The 23,883-nt window shown below is 44.3% G+C and overlaps 1 protein-coding gene across 2 annotated transcripts in view; it reads right to left on the reverse strand.

Moving 5' to 3' along the window:
• Positions 1-17,980: 17,980 nt before the first annotated feature.
• The window catches only part of itgb3b (integrin beta 3b), a 106,218-nt gene continuing 100,315 nt past the window's right edge, over positions 17,981-23,883 (reverse strand). For both annotated transcript variants that reach the window (XM_072248659.1, XM_072248658.1), the window contains exons 14-15: positions 22,113-22,279; positions 17,981-19,763 (exon numbers count right to left, since the gene is read on the reverse strand). In XM_072248659.1, coding sequence (XP_072104760.1) covers positions 19,692-19,763; positions 22,113-22,279 — 239 coding nt within the window. In that variant the 3' untranslated portion in view covers positions 17,981-19,691. The remainder of the gene's footprint in view (positions 19,764-22,112; positions 22,280-23,883) is intronic.

Here is a 23,883-nt window from a genome sequence, read left to right on the forward strand (position 1 = left end):
GAAAGTAAGGAGGCATCGGATCCCAAAGCAATGTCCCCTTGGATCCCATGCCTCCTTACTTTCTCAATAAGCCTGGCATAGGGTACCTTATCAAATGCCTTGCTGAAATCCATATACACTACATCTACTGCTCTACCTTCATCAATGTGTTTGGTCACATCCTCAAAAAATTCAATCCGGCTCGTAAGGCACAACCTGCCTTTGACAAAACCATGTTGGCTATTCCTAATCATATTACGCCTCCCCAAATGTTCATAAATCCTGCCTCTCAGGATCTTCTCCATCAACTTACCAACCACTGAAGTAAGTTTCACTGGTCTATAATTTCCTGGGCTATCTCTACTCCCTTTCTTGAATAAAGGAACAACATCAGCAACCCTCCAATCCTCCGGAACCTCTTCCGTCCCCATCGATGATGCAAAGATCATTGCCAGAGGCTCAGCAATCTCCTCCCTCAATTCCCACAATAGCCTAGGGTATATCTTGCCCAGTCCCTGTGACTTATCCAGCTTGATACTTTCCAAAATCTCCAGCACATCCTCTTTCTTAATGTCTATATGCTCAAGCTTTCCAGTCCTCTGTAAGTCACCCCGACAATCGCCAAGATCCTTTTCTGCAGTGAATACTGAAGCAAAGTATTCATTAAGTACCTCCGCTATCTCCTCCAGTTCCATACACACTTTCCCACTATCACACTTGATTGGTCCTATTCTCTCATGTCTTATCCTCTTGCTCTTCACATACTTGTAGAATGCCTTGGGGTTTTCCTTAATCCTGTTCGCCAAGGCCTTCTCATGGCCCCTTCTGGCTCTTCTAATTTCGTTCTTAAGCTCCTTCCTGCTAGCCTTATAATCTTCTAGATCTCTATCATTACATAGTGTTTTGAGCCTTCCGTAAACTTCTCTTTTCTTCTTGACTAGATTTACAACAGCCTTTGTACACCACGGTTCCTGTACCCTACCATCCTTTCCCTGTCTCATTGGAATGTACCTATGCAGAACTCCACGCAAATATTCTCTGAACATTTGCTACATTTCTTCCATACATTTCTTTGAGAACATCTGTTCCCAATTTATGCTTCCAAGTTCCTGCCTGATAGCCTCATATTTCTCCTTACTTCTATTAAACACTTTCCTAACTTGTCTGTTCCTATCCCTCTCCAATGCTATGGTAAAGGAGATAGAATTGTGATCACTATCTCCAAAATGCTCTCCCACTGAGAGACCTGACACCTGAACAGGTTCATTTCCCAGTACCAGATCAAGTACAGCCTCTCCTCTTGTAGGCTTATCTACATATTGTGTCAAGAAACCTTCTTGAACACACTTATCAATCTCCACCCCATCTAAACCCCTTGCTCTGGGGAGATGCCAATCGATATTTGCGAAATTAAAATCCCCCACCACAACAACCCTGTTATTATTACACCTTTCCAAGATCTGTCACCCTATCTGCTCCTCGATGTCCATGTTGCTATTGGGTGGTCTATAAAAATCACCCAGTAGAGTTATTGACCCCTTCCTCTTCCTAACTTCCACCCACAGAGACTCCGTAGACAATCCCTCCTTGTTTTCCTCCTTTTCTGCAGCCATGACACTATCTCTGATTAACAGTGCCACACCCCCACCTCTTTTGCCTCCCTCCCTGTCCTTTCTGAAACATCTAAAGCCTGGCACTTGAAGTAACCATTCCTGCCCCTGATCCATCCAAGTCTCTGAAATGGATGTGGAAACTATGGAAAGGGTGCAGAGGAGATTTACAAGGATGCTGCCTGGATTGGGGAGCATGCCTTATGAGAATAGGTCGTGTGCTTAGCCCCCTGTTCTACTCGCTTTATCCTTATGACTGTGAGACTAAGCACAGCTCCAATACCATATTTAAGTTTGCTGATGACATCACTGTCATTGGCTGAATCAAAGGAGGTCATGAATCAGCATGTAGGAGGGAGATTGGAAACCTGGATGAGTGGTGCCACAACAACCACCTCCCACTCAGGCAACAGGATCAATAAGCTGATTATTGACTTCAGGAGAGGGAAACCAGATGTCCATGAGCCAGCCCTTATTGGAGGAGAGTGGAGAGGGTTAGTAACTTTAAATTCTAGGTGTTATTATTTCGCAGGACCTGTCCTGGCCCCAGCATGCAAGTTCAATTACAGAGAAAGCACGCCAGCACCTCTATTTCCTTAGGAGTTTGCGAAGATTAGACGCAACATTTAAAACTTTGACAAACTTCTATGGATGTGTGGTAGAGAGTATATTGACTGGCTGCATCACAGCCTGGTATGGAAATACAAACGCCCTTGAACAGAAGGTCCTATAAAACGTTCTGGATGTGGCCCAGTCCATCATGGGTAAAGCCCTCCCAACCATTAGGCATTTCTACACGAAACACTGTTGCAGGGAAGTGGCATCCATTATTAGGGATCCCCACACCCCAGGACATGCTCTCTCCTCACTGCTGCCTTCAGGAAGGTGCTACAGGAGCCTCAGGACTTACACCAAGGTTCAGGAGCAGTTATTACACCTCAACTCTCAGGCTCTTGAACCAGAGGGGATAACTTCACTCAACTTCACGTGTCTCATCATTGAAATGTTCCCACATCCTATGGACTCACTTTCAAGGACTCTTCACCTTATGTTCTCAATGGTTATTGCTTATTTATAATTATTATTTTTTTTCTTTTTGTATGTAACACCCTGGGAAAGGTTTCACTGCTAATGTAATGGTCTTTCTGTAGAAGCACTGCTAATGTCATGGTTTTTCTGCAGCAGCAGTGTTTGGGTTATGGCTAGAGATAACGGGGGCTTTGGAATGTGCACCGTCCAATGAAGAGAGCGTTTTTACTTGTTGAGTCTTTTGTTCGGCAGGAGATGGAGAGAGAAGATGCCAGGAAGGAGAGGTCGTAGACACCAGAAAGGAGTGGACGTGGAGTGGGGCCGGGAGTTGACGAAGCCCGGGGAGATCGATGGAGGAACAGCGGAAGGGAAACCGTGAGCTCCACTTGTGCGTATTAGACTGTTTCATTAAAATAGGCCCTTTTCTTTTTGTTTTACTTTACTAACCCTTTAGTCAAATTGAGAATTATAAAGCTAAATCGTTTAATTGCATATGGTGTTCTGTCTGTTACTATGTGGTACTGATTTGTAACAGGGTGACACATCACACAGCATCCACACAAACAGGAGATTTTGCACCTCAATCTCATACATTTGGTGGGGCCAGAGATGGTCTTCCCGAGGCTTACACAGCCGACAGAGCCGGAGGGTTACATGCATTTGCACAGTGTGTTGTATTTTGCACTGTGGTTGAACGCCCTATTGACGTGGTCTTTCATTGATTCTATATGGTTATTATTCTATTCTGGATTTATTGAGTTTGCCCACAAGAAGATGAATCTTAGGGCTGTGTATGGTGACATATATGTACTTTGTTAATAAATTTACTTCAAACTTTATAAACCAGTTAAATTCACACAGTGTACAGAAATAATAACATTTGTATTTTTATTTTGCCAGTGGACAGAAAGTGCCGAAGTTTAAAGTTGAAAGTAAATTTATTATCAAAGTACGTATCTGTCACCACATACAACTCTGAGATACATCTTCTTGTGGGCATTCACAGTAAATCCAAGAAACACAATGGAATCAATGAAAGATGACACCCGACAAGACAGACAACAACCAATATGCAAATACAAAAAGAAAGGAAAAACGGAAATAATAAGAATAAAGATGGAAAGTTAGAATCCCCAAAAGATGAAGTGGAACTACCCTGTGTTTATCAAGAGTTTGAATTAAGAGCCATTGCTTCTAATGCCCACAGAGACAGGGGGCTTATTGACCTTCACTAATTCAGTGAAGGAAGGAGCCATTGACAGTGTATTTACTCATCAGTAACCTATTCACTGAGTTCTGCAGGTGTCATTACAGTTTTGGTCAACACATGGACTCCAGAGGTGAGTCATGAGTGACGTCACTGCGGCATTAACGAGTGTGACTCGAGGGAAACATGTCACACAGTGGAAGATGGTTGTGGCTGGTAGAGGTCGCTCATCCCAATCGCAGAGTTTCAAAGGAACTGACCATTTGAAGGTAGGGACTCATCAGCCTTTCCCCAGGGGGCACATTTGAAGGACTTTGTCTATATCCACTTATTGCAAACTCATTACTCATACTGTCCATGTCACCTATAAACCCGTAGACCAGGCAGGGTGACAGGTCTCACCATTACAGGTGATTTTGTGAGGGGCCTGAAGTAATGTTGATGGATAAATTTATTTATTTATAGAGGTACAGCAACTTCAATTAACCTTAGTCTAATCACAGAACGATTTATAACCTATCTGGTGCTTCTTTGGACCGTGGGAAGAAACTGGAGCACCCAAAGAAAATCTATGGGGAGAGTGAACAGACTCCATACAGATGATGTCAGAATAGAACTCCAAACCCCAACAGCCCCAGCTGTAATGGTGTTGTGCTAACCGCTATGTTACCATGGCACCGGGGACAGTAAGCCCAGCAGAAGGTTCCCCACCCACTCACCTAGCCAGTACCTATCCCCTGCAGGTAACTCACTTTTTTTCCAATACCTTAGCCTCAAAATTCACTCACAGAGTTGTCGTTGATTGTTAAACTTCCCAGAATCAAAGATGACAACAAGTATTGGTAAATACTGGCATTGAATTGGGTCTAGAGAATGATCCGAGGAATGAAAGGGTTAACATACAGGAGCGTTCCATGGCTCTGGGCCTGTTGAGAAGAACTAGGTGGGATCTCATTGAACCTATCAAATATTGAAAGGTCTCGATAGAGTGGATGTGGAGAGGATGTTTCCTGTGGTGGGGGAGTCTAAGACCAGAAGGCACAGTCTCAGAATAGAGGGGCATGCTTTTAGAACAGAGATGTGGAGGAATTTCTTTAGCCAGAGGGTGGTGAATCTGTGGAATTCATTGCCACAGGTGGCTGTGAAGGCCAAGTTGTTGGGTATACTTAAGGAGGAGGTTGGTAGGCTCTTGATTAATCAGGGCATCAAAGATTACGGGGAGAAGGCAGGAGAATGGGGTTGAAAGGGATAATAAATCAGCCATGATGGAATGGCAGAGCGGACTTGATGGGTCAAATGGCCTAATTCTACTCCTATGTCTTATGGTCTGAATGATTACTTAGCACTCTGGGAAGTTAATCCTGACCTCCCTATGTGTGAACCACTCACTAAATTCTACACCATTGGTATTGGTGTGTTGTTGCTATGTTCAAAATACAGTGAAATACCTGGTTTTGCAAGCCATCCATACTGATCAGTAAAAACATAAATACTTCGAGGTAGTTCTCATCTGCAACGTGCGAGAGGTCAGTTCAGGAGTTTTGTAACAGAGTAATAGAAGCTGTCTTAGAGAGTGGTGGTAGGTGCTTTCAAGCTCTTGTATTATCTGTGAGAGAGGGAAAGAGAGTACGCCTGGGGTGGAGGGGTGGGATCCTTGATTCCCTGAGGCAGCAGGAAGTGTTGACAGACTCTCTGCAACGCCTTCTGGTCTTGCAGAACAGTTACCAGACCAAGCTGTGATGCATGTAGATATGATGCTTTCCAAAGTTCAAAGTAAATTTATTATCAAAGTACACATATGTCACCATATACAACCCTGAGATTCATTATCTTGCAGGCATACTCAATAAATCCACAATCGAATAATAGCCATTACAGAATCAGTGGAAGACCGCACCAACTTGGGCGCTCAACCAGTGTGAAAAAGACAACAAACTGTGCAAATACAAAAATAAAGAAATAATAATAAATAAGCAATAAATATTGAGAACATGAGATGAAGAGGCCTTGAAAGTGAGTCCATAGGTTGTGAGAACTTTTCAGTGATGGGGCAAGTGAAGTTATCCCCTCTGGTTCAAGAGCCTGATGGTTGAGGGGTAATGACTGTTCCTGAACCTGGTGGTTTGAGTCCTGAGGCCTCAATACCTGATGGCAGCAGGGAGAAAAGAGCATGACCTGGGTGGTGGGGGTCTTTGCTTTTGTGTAGGTGTGCTCCATAGTGCACCTATAAAAATTGGGAGGGTCAATAGGGCAATGTCATTGTCTACATGAATATTGGGGTGGACTAAGACAAAGTTACCCTTGGAGATACTATCGCCGACCCTTCCCGGAGCATCCATGTTACAGTAATGTTGCAATCACCCCCAATCATACAACTCCACTCCAATGCCTTGACTCCTGATAGGTTCATTTGTCAAAGGCTGAGACAAAAGAGACTGCAGACTTTGGAATCTGGAGCAAGGCAAAATGTGCCAGAGGGAAACAGTGAGTCAGGCAGCAAGCTAACCATTGTTACAAGTGTGGAAAGAAAGCACGGCTGTTGTTAGCTGCTCTGGAATCCTGTGAATAGAACAGTCCCCACTGATTTCCAAAACACTATTTCTCAAACATAGATAAAACATTTTGAAATATAACCTCCTGCAGTACACAGTTCTGATCAGGAGGAGGCAGGATCCACCAACTCAGCAAGATGAATTTTTGTAATCCCACAAAAATTTTCTTATTAGGAAGTATGTGTTTCCTCTTATAATACTGGAAGTTACTCCACCCTGTTTCTTCCTTTACTACGTTCTGAGACATTAGGTTAAGGGTCAGCCCTGTCAGGAGAATATAAAAGATCATGTTTAATCACATGTAGGTGTGGTCTCTCTGGTAAGCCAGTGCCTCACAGATCCAGACACATAGGTTTTATCCTGACTTCTGCTAATTTTTGTTTGTACTCTCTATAAACGTGTAGGTTTTCTACCACATAGCAGTGGGCAACTTTGAGCAGTGGGCAGGCAGAAGGATTAAACACTGGATTCTGCAGATGCTGGAAATCTTGAGCAACATATATAAAATGCTGGAGCAAATTAGGCAGCATTTATAGAGGGGAATAAAGAGTTGACATTTCAAGCTGAGACCCATCATCTCAGTCTGAAATGTTGACTACTCATTCCCGTCTACAGGTGCTAAAGGGTGGTCGGGTGGAGCTACGTCTTTACCAAGGGAAGTGTAAGGCTCTCCTTCCCTCCACTAGCCTTCAGATCACCCTTGGGCAAGGTGTAGCACTTGCTTAGCGCCCCCACCTCCTCCCCGATCAAGGTCATGTGAAGCTATGGGAGCAGATGGTGGATGGTCCTATGAGCAGATGGTGCATGTGGTCCTGGTTATGTGACCACTGACACCAGACATACAGTTAATGGCTACGGTCACCTGTCTTGTGAAGACACTGCCAGAATGCGGCAATGGCAAACCACTTCTGTAGAAAAATTTGCCAAGACCAATCATTCTCGTAGAAAGATCATGGTCGCCCACGTCATATGATGCAGCATATAATGAATGAATAGATGCTAAATGACTTGCTGAGTTCTTCCAGCATTTTATGTAAGTAAGTTGCTCCTTATCCGTTGGTAGGTGGAATAAATGTGTGGGTGGGGTGCAATATTTGGGATATCCTTCAACCCACCATCTATTCACATCACGGTGACGTCAGAGTTACTGCTTCAAATCAGATTTATAAATGACCTGTGGCTATTGTCTTGCATGCTGTTTATACAGATCAATTCATTACACAGTGTATTGAGTTAGAATCAGGTAAAACGATAACAATAATGTGTAAGAGCTACCAAAACAGTGCAGTGCATGTGAATGATAAAGTGCAAGATCATAACCAGATAAATTGTGAGGCCAAGAGTCCATCTTATCATACAAGAGGCTCGTTCAAGAGCCAGATAACTGGGATGGAATCTGTCCTTCAGCCTGCTGGTGTGTGGTTTTAGGCTTTTGTATCTTCTGCCTGAAGGCAGGAGGGGAGAAGAAAGAATTTCCAGGGTGGGTGGGGTCTTTGATAATGGCGGCTACTTTACTGAGGCAGCAAGAAGTATAGACAGAGTCCATAGGGGGAAGGCTAGTTCCTGTGATGTGCACAGCTCTCTGCAATTTCTTGTGGTCACATGCAGAGCAGTTGCCATACCAAGCTGTTATACATCCAGACAGAATACTTTTTATGGTGCATCGATAAAAATTGGTAAGTGTTGCCAGGCATCTGTAGTGGGTAAATTATTGGAAGGTATTTTAAGGGACTGGATATTTGAATAGACAGAGACTGATTAGGGATAGTCAACATGACTTTGTGCATGGCAGGTCTTGTCTAACCAATCTTAAGGCATTTTTCAAGGTTATCAGGAAAGTTTATGAAGAGAAGGCAGTGCATGTTGTCAATATGGACTTTAGCATGGCCTATGACAAAGTCCTGCATGGGAGATTGGGCCAAAAGGTTCAGTTGCCTGGCATTCAGGATGAAGTCATAAATTGGATTCAGCATTGGTTTAGGGGAGAACCCAGAGAGTGGTTGCAGATAGTTGCTTTGCTGACTGGTGTGCCACAGGGATTGGCGTTGGGTCTATTGTTGTTTGATTAATGATTTGAATAAAAGTGCGGTAAACTGGATCAGCAAATTTGTGAATGACACGAAGATTGAGGGTGCAGTGAACAGCAAGGATGACTATCAAAGCTTGCAGTGGGATCTGGACCAGCTAGAAAAATTGCAGAAAAATAGCAGATGGAGTTTAATGTAGGGAAGTGTTAGGTGTTGCACTTTGGGAGGATCAACCACGGTAGGTCTTACCCAGCAGGCAATAGGGCACTGATGAATGTGATAGAACAAAGGGATCTAGGAATACAGATCCATAACTCTGTGGCATCACCAGCAGATCAAAATCAAAGTGAAATAAAGTTGTAAGGAGAATTTTTGACACATTGGCCTTCATAAATCAGAGTATTGAGTACAGAAGTTGGGATGTAATGTTGACATTGGTGAGGCCAAATTTCCAGTATTGAGTTGAGTACTGGTCACCTACCTACAGAAAAGATGTAAATAAGATTGAAAGAGTACAGAGAAAATTTACAAGGACGTTGCCTGGACTGGAGAACCTGGGTTATCGAGAAAGGTTGACTAGATTAGGACTTCATCCCATGTAGTGCGGGAGAATGAGGTGAGATTTGATAGGCATACACAAAATTATGAGGGGTATAGATAGGGTAAATGCAAGCTGGCTTTTCCCACCGAGGTTGGGTGACATTAGGACTGGAGGCCATAGGTTTAGGGTGAAAGGTGAAATGTTTAAGGGGAGCCTGAGTGGGACGTACTTCACTCAGAGAGTAGTGCAAGTGTGGAACGAGCAGCCAGTGGAAGTGGAGCATGTGGGTTCGATTTCGACATTTAAGAGAAATTTGGATAGATACATGGATCCGGAGGGCTATGGTCCGGGTGTGGGTCGATGGATCCATGCAAAATAATAGTTTGGCACAGAGTAGATGGGCTGAGAGTGTTGTAATGTGAGCATTATTAAAAATAAGTTAATACTAATTAGGATAATGGGGGGCGGATTCTATTTCCGTTGGCCTTGAAGAAGGCCTTGGCGAGTAGGGTAAAGGAAAACCCCAAGGCATTCTTCAATTATGTGAAGAACAAAAGGATGACAGGAGTGAAGGTAGGACCGATTAGAGATAAAGGTGGGAAGATGTGCCTGGAGGCTGTGGAAGTGAGCGAGGTCCTCAATGAATACTTCTCTTCGGTATTCACCAATGAGAGGGAACTTGATGATGGTGAGGACAATATGAGTGAGGTTGATGTTCTGGAGCATGTTGATATTAAGGGAGAGGAGGTGTTGGAGTTGTTAAAATACATTAGGACGGATAAGTCCCCGGGGCTTGACGGAATATTCCCCAAGCTGCTCCACGAGGTGAGGGAAGAGATTGCTGAGCCTCTGGCTAGGATCTTTATGTCCTCGTTGTCCACGGGAATGGTACCGGAGGATTGGAGGGAGGCGAATGTGTCCCCTTGTTCAAAAAAGGTAGTAGGGATAGTCCGAGTAATTATAGACTGGTGAGCCTTATGTCTGTGGTGGGAAAGCTGTTGGAAAAGATTCTTAGAGATAGGATCTATGGGCATTTAGAGAATCATGGTCTGATCAGGGACAGTCAGCATGGCTTTGTGAAGAGCAGCTCGTGCCTAACAAGCCTGATAGAGTTCTTTGAGGAGATGACCAGGCATATAGATGAGGGTAGTGTAGTAGATGTGATCTATGTGGATTTTAGTAAGGCATTTGACAAGGTTCCACACGGTAGGCTTATTCAGAAAGTCAGAAGGCATGGGATCCAGGGAAGTTTGGCCAGGTGGATTCAGAATTGGCTTGCCTGCGGAAGGCAGAGGGTGGTGGTGGAGGGAGTACATTCAGATTGGAGGATTGTGACTAGTGGTGTCCCACAAGGATCTGTTCTGGGACCTCTACTTTTCGTGATTTTTATTAACGACCTGGATGTGGGGGTAGAAGAGTGGGTTGGCAAGTTTGCAGATGACACAAAGGTTGGTGGTGTTGTAGATAGTGTAGAGGATTGTCAAAGATTGCAGAGAGACATTGATAGGATGCAGAAGTGGGCTGAGAAGTGGCAGATGGAGTTCAACCCGGAGAAGTGTGAGGTGGTACACTTTGGAAGGACAAACTCCAAGGCAGAGTACAAAGTAAATGGCAGGATACTTGGTAGTGTGGAGGAGCAGAGGGATCTCGGGGTACACGTCCACAGATCCCTGAAAGTTGCCTCACAGGTAGATAGGGTAGTTAAGAAAGCTTATGGGGTGTTAGCTTTCATAAGTCGAGGGATAACGTTTAAGAGTCGCGATGTAATGATGCAGTTCTGTAAAACTCTGGTTAGGCCACACTTAGAGTACTGTGTCCAGTTCTGGTCGCCTCACTATAGGGAGGATGTGGAAGCATTGGAAAGGGTACAGAGGAATTTACCAGGATGCTGCCTGGTTTAGAGAGTATGGATTATGATCAGAGATTAAGGGAGCTAGGGCTTTACTCTTTGGAGAGAAGGAGGATGAGAGGAGACATGGTAGAGGTATACAAGATATTAAGAGGAATAGATAGAGTGGATAGCCAGCGCCTCTTCCCCAGGGCACCACTGCTCAATACCAGAGGACATGGCTTTAAGGTAAGGGGTGGGAAGTTCAAAGGGGATATTGGAGGAAGGTTTTTTACTCAGAGAGAGGTCGGTGCGTGGAATACACTGCCTGAGTCAGTGGTGGAGGCAGATACACTAGTGAAATTCAAGAGACTATTAGACAGGTATATGGAGGAATTTAAGGTGGGGGGGGGGTTATGGGAGGCAGGGTTTGAGGGTTGGCACAACATTGTGGGCCGAAGGGCCTGTACTGTGCTGTACTATTCTATGTTCTATGTTATATGTTTTACTTCTGGTGGGCTTTGTACATAGTGTGCCTGCTATGCTGTACGGGTTGTGAAAGCCTCTATATATACATAACAGTTTTGAAGTTTGAGATAAAGTTGTTTCTTGGGCATGAAGTTGTCGAGTGTGCCTTTTTCAAAGTAGAAGTTACTACATATTTTTGGCGACGAGGTAAACTAGGTTTTGTGAATGTATCGGCACGTTTTTCAAACAGGAGCTTTACGTTTCAGATGGCTACGTTTGGAACTATCGGTGAATTTGTGGAAGGAACTGAGGACTGGCAGAGTATGAGGAAAGGTTGGGACACTTTTTCTGTGCTAATGGAATTATTGAGGAGGCTAAGAAGTGCTCTATTCTCCTGAGTGTGTGTGGGACAAAGACTTACAAGCTAGTGAGGAATTTAGCCACACCACAGAAACCAGGGGACATTCCATATGATGAACTGGTCAAGCTCGTGGGGAACCACTACCATCCGAAACCTGCTGTGATAGTCCAACGGTGTAAGTTTCACAGCCGTTTCAGGAAGCCAGATCAGTCTGTGGCCAATGTCGTGGCCAAGCTTCGGCAGCTGTCGGAGCATTGTGATTTTGGAGCGGTGTTGGAAGACACGCTCCGTGATTGATTGGTATGCGGCATTAATAATGACGACATACAACGCATCCCACCGCTAGCCTGAGCCAGGATACAGCGTTGGGCTCTTACATTGTCAGCCTACCGGTACACTATAGCGTACAGAGCGGGTGGGATAATGCAAATGCTGATGCACTGGGTTGACTACCTTTACCTGAGACACCTGTTACTACATATGTGCCTCCAGAGAATGTGTTTTCATTGGGGAGGCTGTCAGAGACACCTGTAAAGGCGACCCAGATCAGGCAGTGGACAGAGAGGGACCCAGTCCTGTCCCAAGTCAAGACTTCTCTTTTACAAGGTTGGCCCAGAGTCGTGGAAGGAGAGGAACTGAGGCCTTATGCCAAATGCAAGACAGAACTCAGTCTGCAGGATGGCTACTTTTTCTGGGGGGTGAGGGTCATCGTGTCTCCCCCTGGCCATTCACAGATTGTGGAGAAAATTCATGAGGCTCACCCAGGAGTGTCTCGAATGAAAAGCCTTGCAAGATCCTACGTTTGGTGGCCAAGAATGGATCAGGATCTGGAGAACAAGCTAAAATCATGCACACAATGTCAGACTAATCAGAATATCCCACCACCAGCTCCTTGGGAGTGGCCAGACAACCCCCCCCCCCCCCCCCCCCCCAGTCTAGGCTACATTTGGACTTTGCTGGCCCTTTTATGGGGCAGATGTTTCTTGTAATGGTAGATGCGCATTCTAAATGGATCGAAGCTCACATCATGAGCAACATCACAGCCCCCTCAACCATAAACAAACCCAGGCAAGTGTTTGCAGTCCACGGATTGCCTGACACTCTGGTCTCTGGTAATGGCCTGACTTTCACCAGTAACTGCTCAGTGAGTTCATGCATTCGTCACATTTGGACGGCCCCTTTCCACCCAGCCTCCAATGGTTTGGCTGAGCGGGCTGTTCAGACTGTGCAGGAAGGCCTGAAGCAGATGACAGGGGACTCCCTTAGCATGCGGCTTTCACGCTTCCTGTTTAAATACCGCCTCACGCCACAGACTACGACTGCCCGCACTCCAGCAGAGATGTTGATGTTGTTAAGCTGACTGATGGGCGTGTTTTCTGCGGACACCGGGACCATGTGCACCTGCGTAATGATACCAGCTCAGAGGCAGACAGTTCCATGGAATTTCCATTTGTGAGACAGCCTACGATGGAAGCACGTCCACCAGTGACTTTGCCAGAGGGCGAGACGCTGGCAGAGAGGTCGGGGTCCCCCGAAGAGGACGGACATTCTCACGCAGATACACAGACCCCTCTCATGCCCCCAAAACCAGATCCACCCAAAACACGCTCACCAGCGGTGCCTGCTGGGTCACTGGGGGTAGTGCGCAGATCACAGCACACTCGTAAACCTCCTGACAGACAGGGTCTCGGCCTGAAACGTCGACTGTACCTCTTCCTAGAGATGCTGCCTGACCTGCTGTGTTCACCAGCAACTTTGATGTGTGTGGCTTTGACGGGACAGTTCTTTTTTGTTGTTGTTAGATTGAATGTTGAATATGTCATGTTTTCTAGATGTTTTGTATTGATAAACTGTTGCAGAGATACTAGTATAATTTTTCAGGGGTACACAAGTTAATAACAGCACTGTTTTTATTTCTTAGTTTTTTTACATTTGGGGATGTTGGATTTTAAAGGGGGAGAAGTGTTGTAATGTGAGCATTATTAAAAGTAAGTTAATACTAATTAGGATAATATGGGGGGGGGGGTGGTTCTACTTCCGTTCTTTTTACTTCCGGTGTGTTTTGTATATAGTGTCCCTGCCATGCTGTACGGGTTGTGAAAGCCTCTGTATACACATAACGGTTTTGAAGTTCGAGATAAAGTTGTTTCTTGGTCATGAAATGGTCGAGTGTGCCTTTTTCAAAGTAGAAGTTACTACAGAAAGGCTGGTTTCTGTACTGTAGTGCTTTATGATACTAATTCTGATACTAATCCCTGTCTCAGTGAGAAACTCCAGCCAATCTGTGCTCACTAACACCAAGCACTTCCATTCAATGCGTGCAGGAAAGTGTATGATACAGAATGATTAGGGGCATGTTTATAGAGTAGATTCACACAGAAATTTCTGTAAAGCACAGAGTAAGTAGACTCATTATCTTGGAATCTTTACACTTCTCTGGTAATGAATTGCTGAGTTGCATTTGGTAAGCAACTTGAGATAAGACCTAGTGACAGAGACCAAAGTGATCACAGGCAGCTCTTAGCCTGGCTGTGCTATGACACACTGAACAAGGAATTATTTACCAATCAGCCTCCATCCAACAACAATGCAGGTGCTGGAAATCTGAAATAAAAACAGAAGATGCTGAGAGTGCACAAGAGTCCAGGAAGCAACAGTTCAAATATAACTTTTTTGTCAAAATTATGATAGACAGAGAGAGATAATCAGAGGCTTACTCCCAAGATGGAACTTTCAAATACCAGAGAACAAGGAACAAGGGTTTAAGGTGAGATGGTATGCACTTGGAACATGTTACCAGGGGAGGTGGTAGAAGGTTCATGTACAGGTCGGGAATGAAGGGATGTGGATCATGTGCACAGGCATAATGGGCCGAAGGGCCTGTTCTTGTGTTGTACTGTTCTGTGTTCTGGCCAAGTCAGGAAAGCAGTGTGTTTTAAGTTGCAAGCGTAGGTGGAGAGAATGAGGAAGGATGTAAGTGGTAGACAAAATGATGATGTAAATTGTGGTATTGTCAGTGAGAGAGGGGTGATGAAAGATTGTTGTAGAAACATATAAAATTATAAAAATAAAATCTTGAAAAGGATAGATAAGATAGAGGCAGGAAAGTTGTTTCCATTGGTAGCTGAGACTAGGACATAGCCTCAGGATTCGGGGGAGTAGATTTAGGATGGGGATGAGGAGGAACTGCTTTTCCCAAAGAGTGGTGAATCTGTGGAATTCTCTGCCCAATGAAGCAGTGGAGGCCACCTCAGTAAATATATTTAAGACAAGGTTAGATAGATTTTTGCATAGCTGGGGAATTGAGGGTATGGGGAAAAGGCAGGTAGGTGGAGGTGAGTCGATGGTCAGATCAGCCATGATTTTATTGAATGGTGGAGCAGACTCAATGGGCCAGATGGTCTACTCCTGCTCCTATTTCTTATGTTGTTTGGAGGAGGTGTAATTGGAGAGAGAAGAATGAGGACTGGAGAGAGAGGAAAACAGCAATGCTGCAACTGTGAGAGACAGAACACTGAGGCCAAGGAGAGTGCTTGAAATGCCCAGTGTCTCAGAGCCAAGCTGATGACCTTTCAGTAGAGACACAAGAGGTGCTGTGGATGCTGAAAATTTTGAGCAACACATGCAAAGCATTGGAGGAACTCAGCAGGTCAAGCAGCAACTACGGACGGGAATAAACAGTCAAAATTTTGAGTTGAGGTCCTTCATCAGAACTGGCTGAATCTGACAGAAACTAACACAAACACCTTGCGGCAAAGAGCTTTGGGAATCACAGAACTAAACCAACCACCACTCGAGCTAGGTGCACGTCTCTGTACTGCAAACTGAAATTCACACTTACTTAGAACACAGTACACAGAATGGTACACCAGGAACCGGCCTTTTGTTGCATGACATTTGTGCTAAACACAATGCCAAATTTAACTGATTTTCTATTGCTTCTACATGACCCATATCCCTCCATTCCCTGCATACTCATTTGTCTATCTATTAGCCTCTCAATAGCACGATTGTACCTGCTTGCTATACTTCCCCCTGGCACCCTCTGTGTAGGAAATACTTGCCCCAAACATCCTCTTTAAACATTCCCTCTCTCACCTTACATGATGTTCCCACCTTGGCTAAAATTCAGGCTATCCTACTTACGCTTTTCATGAGTATATAAACCTCTATCAGATCTCCCTTCAGCCTCCAGCCCTCCAGAGAAAACAACCCAAGTTTGTCCAACCTCTCCTCATAGCACATGCTCTCTGATCCAAGCAGCATCCTGGTAAACCTCTTCTGCACCCTCTCCAAATCCTCCACATCCTTCCTGTAATGGGATGACCAGAACTGCACATTGTATCTGGGCTGTCTCCACTCTTTCCTGTTCCATCGTGTTGATTACCCAATTAATGTCTCTGCAGATTAGCCTCACATTGGTGTACTTTCATGCTAATTCAAGGAACACATGCCACATGCAACTCTTTTAGTGATACTAAGTTCCTGTCACAAATTTAATTCCCCTCCCCTAAAATTTCTTGAACCCCGCCCCCCACAACCCCCATGCAGTTTACGGGAACTCTCTTCCACCCATCAGAGATATTCATCAGGAGCGCTGCGTACACAGGGCATTGTCAATGATCCCTGCCATCCATCCAACAATCTCTTTGATCCCCTACCATCAGGCAGGAGGTACCATAGCATGAGGACAAGGACTATTTGGATGGGAAACAGCTTCTTCTCCCAGGCCATAGAATACTGAACTCTTAACTACTGTCAACAAGCATGAAGCGTCGGTAGTGTTATACTGTTTACTTTTTTAACGTATATGCACCTTATTAATTATTAATTTACTAGAGGTAATATTACTTTTTGTGTTATGTGTGTGAATTATATGGACTGTATTGTGTTGTGCACCTTAGTCCGGAGGAAAATTGTTTCATTTTGTGATATACATGTGTGTGGTTGAATGAAAATAAACTTCAACTTGAACTTGCAATCAGATTACTAATGAAATATTTCCCAGCTTTTGTGAGGGATTGGAACTCAGGTCTCTGGTGAGCTAATCACTACACCACCCCTATTTCACCCCCTCACACTTTTGTGGACCTGAGTCATGCTTGTCTATGTCCAAGGCACCACGCACTCCTCCCACGAGATCTCCTCCTATCATTGTTCCTGTCTGCTCACCTCACTTCTATTATTTGGTTCCATGCTTTACCATCTTCTCCTATCAGATTCCATCATCTGCAGCCCTTTGTCACCTCTACAGATCACCCCCCCAAATCTCCGTAACCATGTCCACTCTCCCCTGCTTCAGCAGCCTATCACCCCTCCTCTCCTGGATCCCACTTTCACTTGTCAACACTTGCCCCAAACACCACCCTCTCCTCTTTATGCTGGCTATCTTACCTCTATCATTCAGCCCAGATGAAGGGGCTCAACCTGAAACATCAACTGTTTATTAATCTTCATGCTGCCTGACCTGCTGAGTTCCTCCGGCATTTTGTGCGTGTTACACTGGATTTCCAGCATCTGCAGCATCTTGTATTTATGATTTGATGACTTCATAATACCATAAGATATGGGAACAGAATTAGGCCATTTGGCCCATCGAGTTTGTTCTGCCATTCCATCATCGTTGATCCATTTTCCTCTCAGCCCCAATCTCCTGCCTTCTCCCCGTATCCCTTCATGCCCTGATCAATCAAGAATATATCAACCTCTGCCTGAAATTACCTATTGACCTGGATTCCACAGCCGCCTGTGGCAATGGATTCCACAGATTCACCACTCTCTGAATAAAGAAATTCCTCCTCATCTCCGTTCTAAATGGACGCCCTTCTATTCTGAGGCTGTGTCCTCTGGTCCTAGACTCTCCCACTATAGAAAACATCCTCTCCACATCCACTGTACTGAGGCCTTTCAAAATTTGATTTCAATGAGATCCTCCCTCATTCTTCTGAATTCCAGTGAGTACAGGCCCAGAGCCATCAAATGCTCTACATATGATAAGCCGTTCAATGCCGGAATCATTTCCGTGAACCTCCTATGAACCCCCTCCAATGTCAGCACATCTTTTTTTAAATAAAGGGCCCAAAACTGCTCACAATACTCCAAGTGAGGCCTCACCAGTGCTTTATAATGCCTCAACATTACATTACAGCATTCATCTGGTATCTGATTTTATTGCTCACTTTTGTCTGGATCCAAGACACCATATAAATGCAACTCAACATTGCAGGCTAGCTTTGTGTTCTTCCTACAATAAATTGTTCCACTCTGGATCGGGTATCGGATGGGCGCTCCTCATTTTGAAAGTTGTCGTCAGAACTGAACCAGCATTGTGCTGAGAGTTTCTGAGGTGAATTGGCTTATGCTCAGTACATGCACAGTCAAATGAAAGAACAGGACAGCTTCCATCATACCCAAGTGGCTGACGATACAGACACAAATATTTTAATAGTATTTACACAGTAGTCAATAATTAGGAATTAAAATATGATTATATATTACCAAATCTCTCTCTTTTTCTACAGCAATACATCTGGATTTAGCAAGCAGGAGCCTAGGAAAAGTCAAAGTCAACGTAAATTTATTATCAAAGTCTGTATATGTCATCATACACCATCTTGAGATTCATTTTCTTGCAGGCATTCACAGGAAAATAAAGAAATACAGTAGAATTTTGCAATGGAATGTCACCAGACTTTGGCATTCTCTTCTCCCACCACCCCCTCCTAACCTGGTTGGCCAAGGGAGGGGGTACCAACTGCAGTGGTCTGACCCCAGCACAGTTGACCCCTACCCAGGGGCAGTGACCTCTGCTCTTGAGCCTCTCATAGGAGGATGTGAATGGGGCAGCGTTCATCTGCCAGTCACATGCTGTGTCGAGAAACTATGCACTCCAGTGTTTGGAAAAGAATTACAAGAGATTTAATTAAATGGGGAAGAAGTTGTGGTACCGCAATGTTCGAGTGTGGAGTTCCCAATGCATCTGCACAATGTGGTCAATCTGGGAGAAATCTGGAAAATTGAAATGATTCTATCTTCCAGAGCCTTGAAGGATCCATCACTTCCTCCCTTTAGTTCCTAAAATTGGCACCCTCTTGGGGAGATCAGGCTTCACAGGCTAAGAATCCTCCTTCAGATGATCCAACAATGAACTGACCATCCAGTTCCCTGAGAGGCAGCATTCTACAGCTCAATAGAGTGCTCAGGACATTCTGTCCCCAGACACTCCTAAATCTAGCAGCAGCCATGGGGATAGTCACTGGGACTGGAGACAAAACTTGTTCCCGCTCCTCTCTCCTGGCACCTCTGAAGTCCAAATGGGAAATTCCAATAGGTCTGTCAAACTCAACACTGGGCAATGAGTGGGTTAGGGAGGCTCTGCTCTCTATAGAATTAAGGGACTTCACTGCCACACAGGCCATTCAACCCATTATATCTGTGCTATTCCCTTTGAAAGAGTAATCGGATTGACCCCATAACACTGCTCCTTCCTTAAAGCCCAGCAAAATTTTCTTCATCAAGTATATCCATATAAAATTATGTATTGAAAGTTATTATTGAATCTGCCTCCACCACCTGCTTGTAAAATTAATTAATTTCTTCTGAATCTTTTATCAATGATCTTAAATGTATGGAATGATCTGTATGGACGGTAGATAAACTAAAGCTTTTCACTGTATCTCAGTATATGCGACATTTTTAGTTACCACCCTCGTGCCCATGGAAGATGCTTCTCTCTGTTCTGCCTAATCTTCTGTAAAGCAAAGCATGCTCAAGTGCATTTACTTTTATGTATAACAGAAACAATGTTAAGGTATCACCAAATCTCTCAACCAGTCCTGAGTTAAGTGTTAAGGCACTGGTTCCAAAGGCTCCAACACCTCCTGGCAAAGGAGATCAGGCTCAGTATATTTACAAAGTCCAGTGCAGGGATAGGTAGGTTTTATAGGTGAACTTGTTGCTGTGTGTAGTATGCCACAGGATAGTGAAGGAACGCCATCACATTGAAAAAAGAAATTCCCAAGCCCCTTGGTTTTGTGCTCAGCGCAGCCCAATTGCAGCTGTCCGGCACCCCCTCTTGCTGAGGCTCCCCTCAATCCATCTTGCCGCTGTAGGTGAAGTTTGTGAAGGTTGATGTCGGCCCTTTATACAGCGGGTTGTTGTCCTGAAATGAGACAAGTTGAAGAATATGGTGAGCTTGTACCTCCTGACCACAGGACTCACTGACAGAAGTCACACACTGTATTGGGCCCTATCTAAAGGAACGATGGGACTGGCTTGGTGCCGGAACTGCGGTACTGCCAGTGTGAGCTGACCAACTCACTCCTTTAAACACAGCAGCAGGACACCCTGGCTGGGTCTCAGCTACCAATGGAAATCAGAACACTGCAGATGCTGGAAAACTGAGCTACAACAGAAATGAAACATTAACTCTGCTACTCTTCTCTAGGTGCTGACTGACCTACTGGGTATTTTCACATTCTTTGTTTCTGCTTCAGCATAGTGACTGAAACTGTCATGACACAAACCTCTTAAGCTTCTAGTGGATGCCATGCTTCCCCCAGCCCTCCCACACATTCTTTCCAAAGCACTAAATAAAAACAGAAAATACTGGAAAATCTCAGCCAGTCAGACAGCACCTGTGGAACGAGGGTCAGTGACAGCAATATTGCTGACCTGCTGAATGTTTCCAGGATTTTCTGCCTTAATTTCAGATTTCGAGCATCTTCAGTTATTTTTGATTTTCATTTCCGATGTATTGTTTGCTTGTGTTCCCACAACCAATGGACTCACTTTCAAGGACTCTTCATCTCATGTTCTTGATATTTATTGCTTATTTATTTATGATTATTATTTCTTTTTTCCTTGATTTTTGTTTTTGCACATTGTTTGTTTGTCCATCCTGTTGGGTGCAGTCCTCCATTGGTTTTATTGTGAATGTCTGCTAGAAAATGAATCTCAGGCTTGTATACGGTGACATATATGTACTTTGATAATAAAACTTACTTTGAACTTTTGCTCTGACACTGCAGAATGTCAAAGCAAACTTCTTTAATGTTAGGAAATGCACTGGCAGTTAACGGAAAGACTAAGCCTCACCATCACTAGTTAATGGGTACTGTGAGCTTTGTGTATGTTCTCAGACAGAAAGCTTGGATTTCCTTGGCCACACAGCAAGGTGGATTCAGCAAGGCAGCTGACAATGCTCTCTCACACCACTGGGCACTGTCCCTGTAGCAGATCAGAAATCTACCAGTTTCTATAACAATAAAGGTTTGAGGGAAGCACGTTCTACGCACCCAACAACCTGTGCTGGTTCGCCTGCAAAACGGATCATTACTGCAGCCTGTTCAGACAAAATCTGACACATAACATTAATGTTTCCTGCTAAAGGGGCCTGTTTTATGGAATTCTCTAAAATGTTGCAGAATGATTACAAGGACGATTTTTGGAGCTCAGGATGTGGAAATATGAAAGATTAAATTCAGGCAGATCAGCAGGTCAGATTGGAAGGTGAAGGCATCTTGGAAAGTTGGACTGCTGGAGATTATAATAGCAAGAAAAACTAGCTCAAGAAAGGATTTAAAAACAAGGTGAAGAATATTAAGCTTTGAAACACTGCACAACTGAGAATCAGTGCACTAGGTGGGAAGTGAATTGGATTTGTTGTGAACCATGAGGTGGCAACAGAATCAGGGAAATAGAATACCTGAGTTCCCTAATAGCCACACGTGGAGGAAGGCATTGGTCTGGTAGCCATCACATTGTCAAATATTACCTCATCATTGTGAACAGCCTGATTCAATTTTGGGCTGCTTTCAGGGGGGAGGGGGTTGGATTTTGTGGACTGAGCCCAGAGTTTTGGATTAAATATATTTAACTTCCCATTATTTATCTGGAGGATACCTTGCTCATCTGGAATTAGAAGCTGGACAAAAGCTCTGGCAAATCAGGGGCAGTGAAGGGATCTGCAGATCCCTCACAACAAAGAAATTTCATGATTGCTACAGCTCTCTGGACTGCAGTCACTTGCAGGAGACATATCGAATGTTGAAAGGCCTTGATAGACTGGATGAGGAGAGGACATTTCCTATGGTGGGGGACTCTAGGACCAAAGGCACAGACTCGGAATAGAGGGGCCATTTAGAATGGAAATGAGGAGGCGTTTCTTTAGCCAGAGTGGTGAATCTGTGGAATTCATTGCCACAGGTGGCTGTGGAGGCCAAGTCATTGAGTGTATTTAAGGTGGAGGTTGATAGATTCTTGATTAGTCAGGGCATGAAAGGGTTATGGGGAGATTGGGGTTGAAAGGAAAATGGATTAGCCACAATGAAATGGAGGAGCAGACTCGATGGGTCAAATGGCCTAATTCTGCTTCTACATCTTATGGTCTTATTGTCTGACCATTGCTAAAGCAGCATGGTAGTTCCTGCACCAGCTCACCCCAGTGTTGTATCATTACATTGTTTTAATAAGCTGTGGCCACAGTCAGCAAGAGTAAACCTTTCCTTACCACGTTCCATTTTGCCCTGGCCCGTTCTGCCTCAAACTTTGCAAACTCCTTCCGGTCATGGACGGTGACCAGCAGCTTCCAAATCAGCAATGCAACCAGGCCCAGGAGGAGGATGGCAGCCATCAAAGGCAGGATAATGATCAGCAGGTTCACCGGGGGAGGGCATTCTGGAAAAATAAAGTTATACGTTATCTTCTGCACACCCTCACTGTTTTAAGCTCAGTACAGGATAAACAACAATGAAGCAGGCAAGAGAAAAGCCAGAATAAAATTAATAGGGTATCAGATGAAATATATCTCCAAAGATCACACAGGTCAGTCTGAACTAACAAAGGATCCATTAAACCATATCTACATTAATGTCTGTTGTGTGACTATGAAGGCCAGTTGCGGATTTATGGAACTCTGGTTAGGCCACATCGGGAGTATTGTATTCAGTTCTGCACTCCCCACTTTGGGAAGGACGTGGAGGCTTTGGAGAGGGTGCAGAAGATGTTTTCCAGGGTGTTGCCTGGATTAGAGGGCAGGTGCTATGAGGAGAAGTTGGACCAGCCTCAATTGTTCTCTCTGAAGCGGTGGAGGCAGAGGGGAGACCTAATTGAACTTATAAGGTTATGTGATGCACATGCTGTATAAACAGCTGGTAGCTTTTCCCCCATGATGTAAATGTCTAATTCTAAAGGGCATGCACTTATGGTGGGGGGGGGGGTGGTGGGAGTTCAAATGAGATAGGTGGGGCAGGCTTTTTTTAAATCATAGAAAGTGATGGGTGCTTGGAATACATTGCCAAGGTGGTTGTGGAGGCAAATGAAATAGAGGAATTTAAGAGCCTCTTGGGCAGACATACAGATGTGCAGAGAATAGAGGAATATGGACATCATATAGTAGAAAGGATCTATTTAGTTGGGCATTTAATTACTAGTTTAATTAGCTTGGCACAACATTGTGAGCGGAAGGGTCTGCACCTGTGCTGTTCAGTCCTGTTATGTTCTGGTGAGTTACAGGCAGATGCTGCCGCAAAGGTTTCCGAATACGAATTATTATCACTGACATACGGTACATTGTGAAATTTCAAGATTCAAGATGGAAGATTGTTTAATGATATTTCCAGTGCACAAGTGAAAAGAGAATGAAATGATTGTTACTCCAGATCTAATGCAGCACAAAAAACACAAAATACAATAAATAAAAATACATAAGATAGCTTATATACATAGAATGGTTTTATGTCCATAAAGCGATGCTGGAGCCAGGAGTGTCTGTACATTAGGTGACTGAAAGGAAGTTATAAAGTAGTGGTGGCTGGGGTGTGGAGGAGTGGGTTAGTGGGTGGAGGTGTTGATCAGCCTTACTGCTTGGGGAAAGTAACTGCTTTTGAGTCTGGTGGTCCTGGCATGGATGCTATGTAGCCTCCTCCCTGATGGGAGTGGGACAAACAGTCCATGAGCAGGGTCGGGGCGGGGGGGAGATCCTTCATGATGTTACTCGTCCTCTTCCATACACATGTCCTTGATAGCGGGTAGGCTGGTGCCAGTTTTGCAGCAGCAGTAGAGTGCAAGACATAAAATATAACATGAATAATGTAGATAAGATTACAGCATAGTTCAGTGAAAGGCCAGAGATTATCTCTTCATATTTCTGCTGCTGAGAACAGGTTGAGACTCTCTGGTCTGGCATTCTGTGGTCCTGTATATTTTAAATCTGTAGCACTAGTTAACTAATTCTAACTAAATGATCTGTAGTAATATGTAGCTAATTAACCTTCTGTGAA

This window comes from Mobula birostris, chromosome X (genome assembly GCF_030028105.1).
Source record: "Mobula birostris isolate sMobBir1 chromosome X, sMobBir1.hap1, whole genome shotgun sequence".
Taxonomy (NCBI): Eukaryota; Metazoa; Chordata; class Chondrichthyes; order Myliobatiformes; family Myliobatidae; genus Mobula; species Mobula birostris.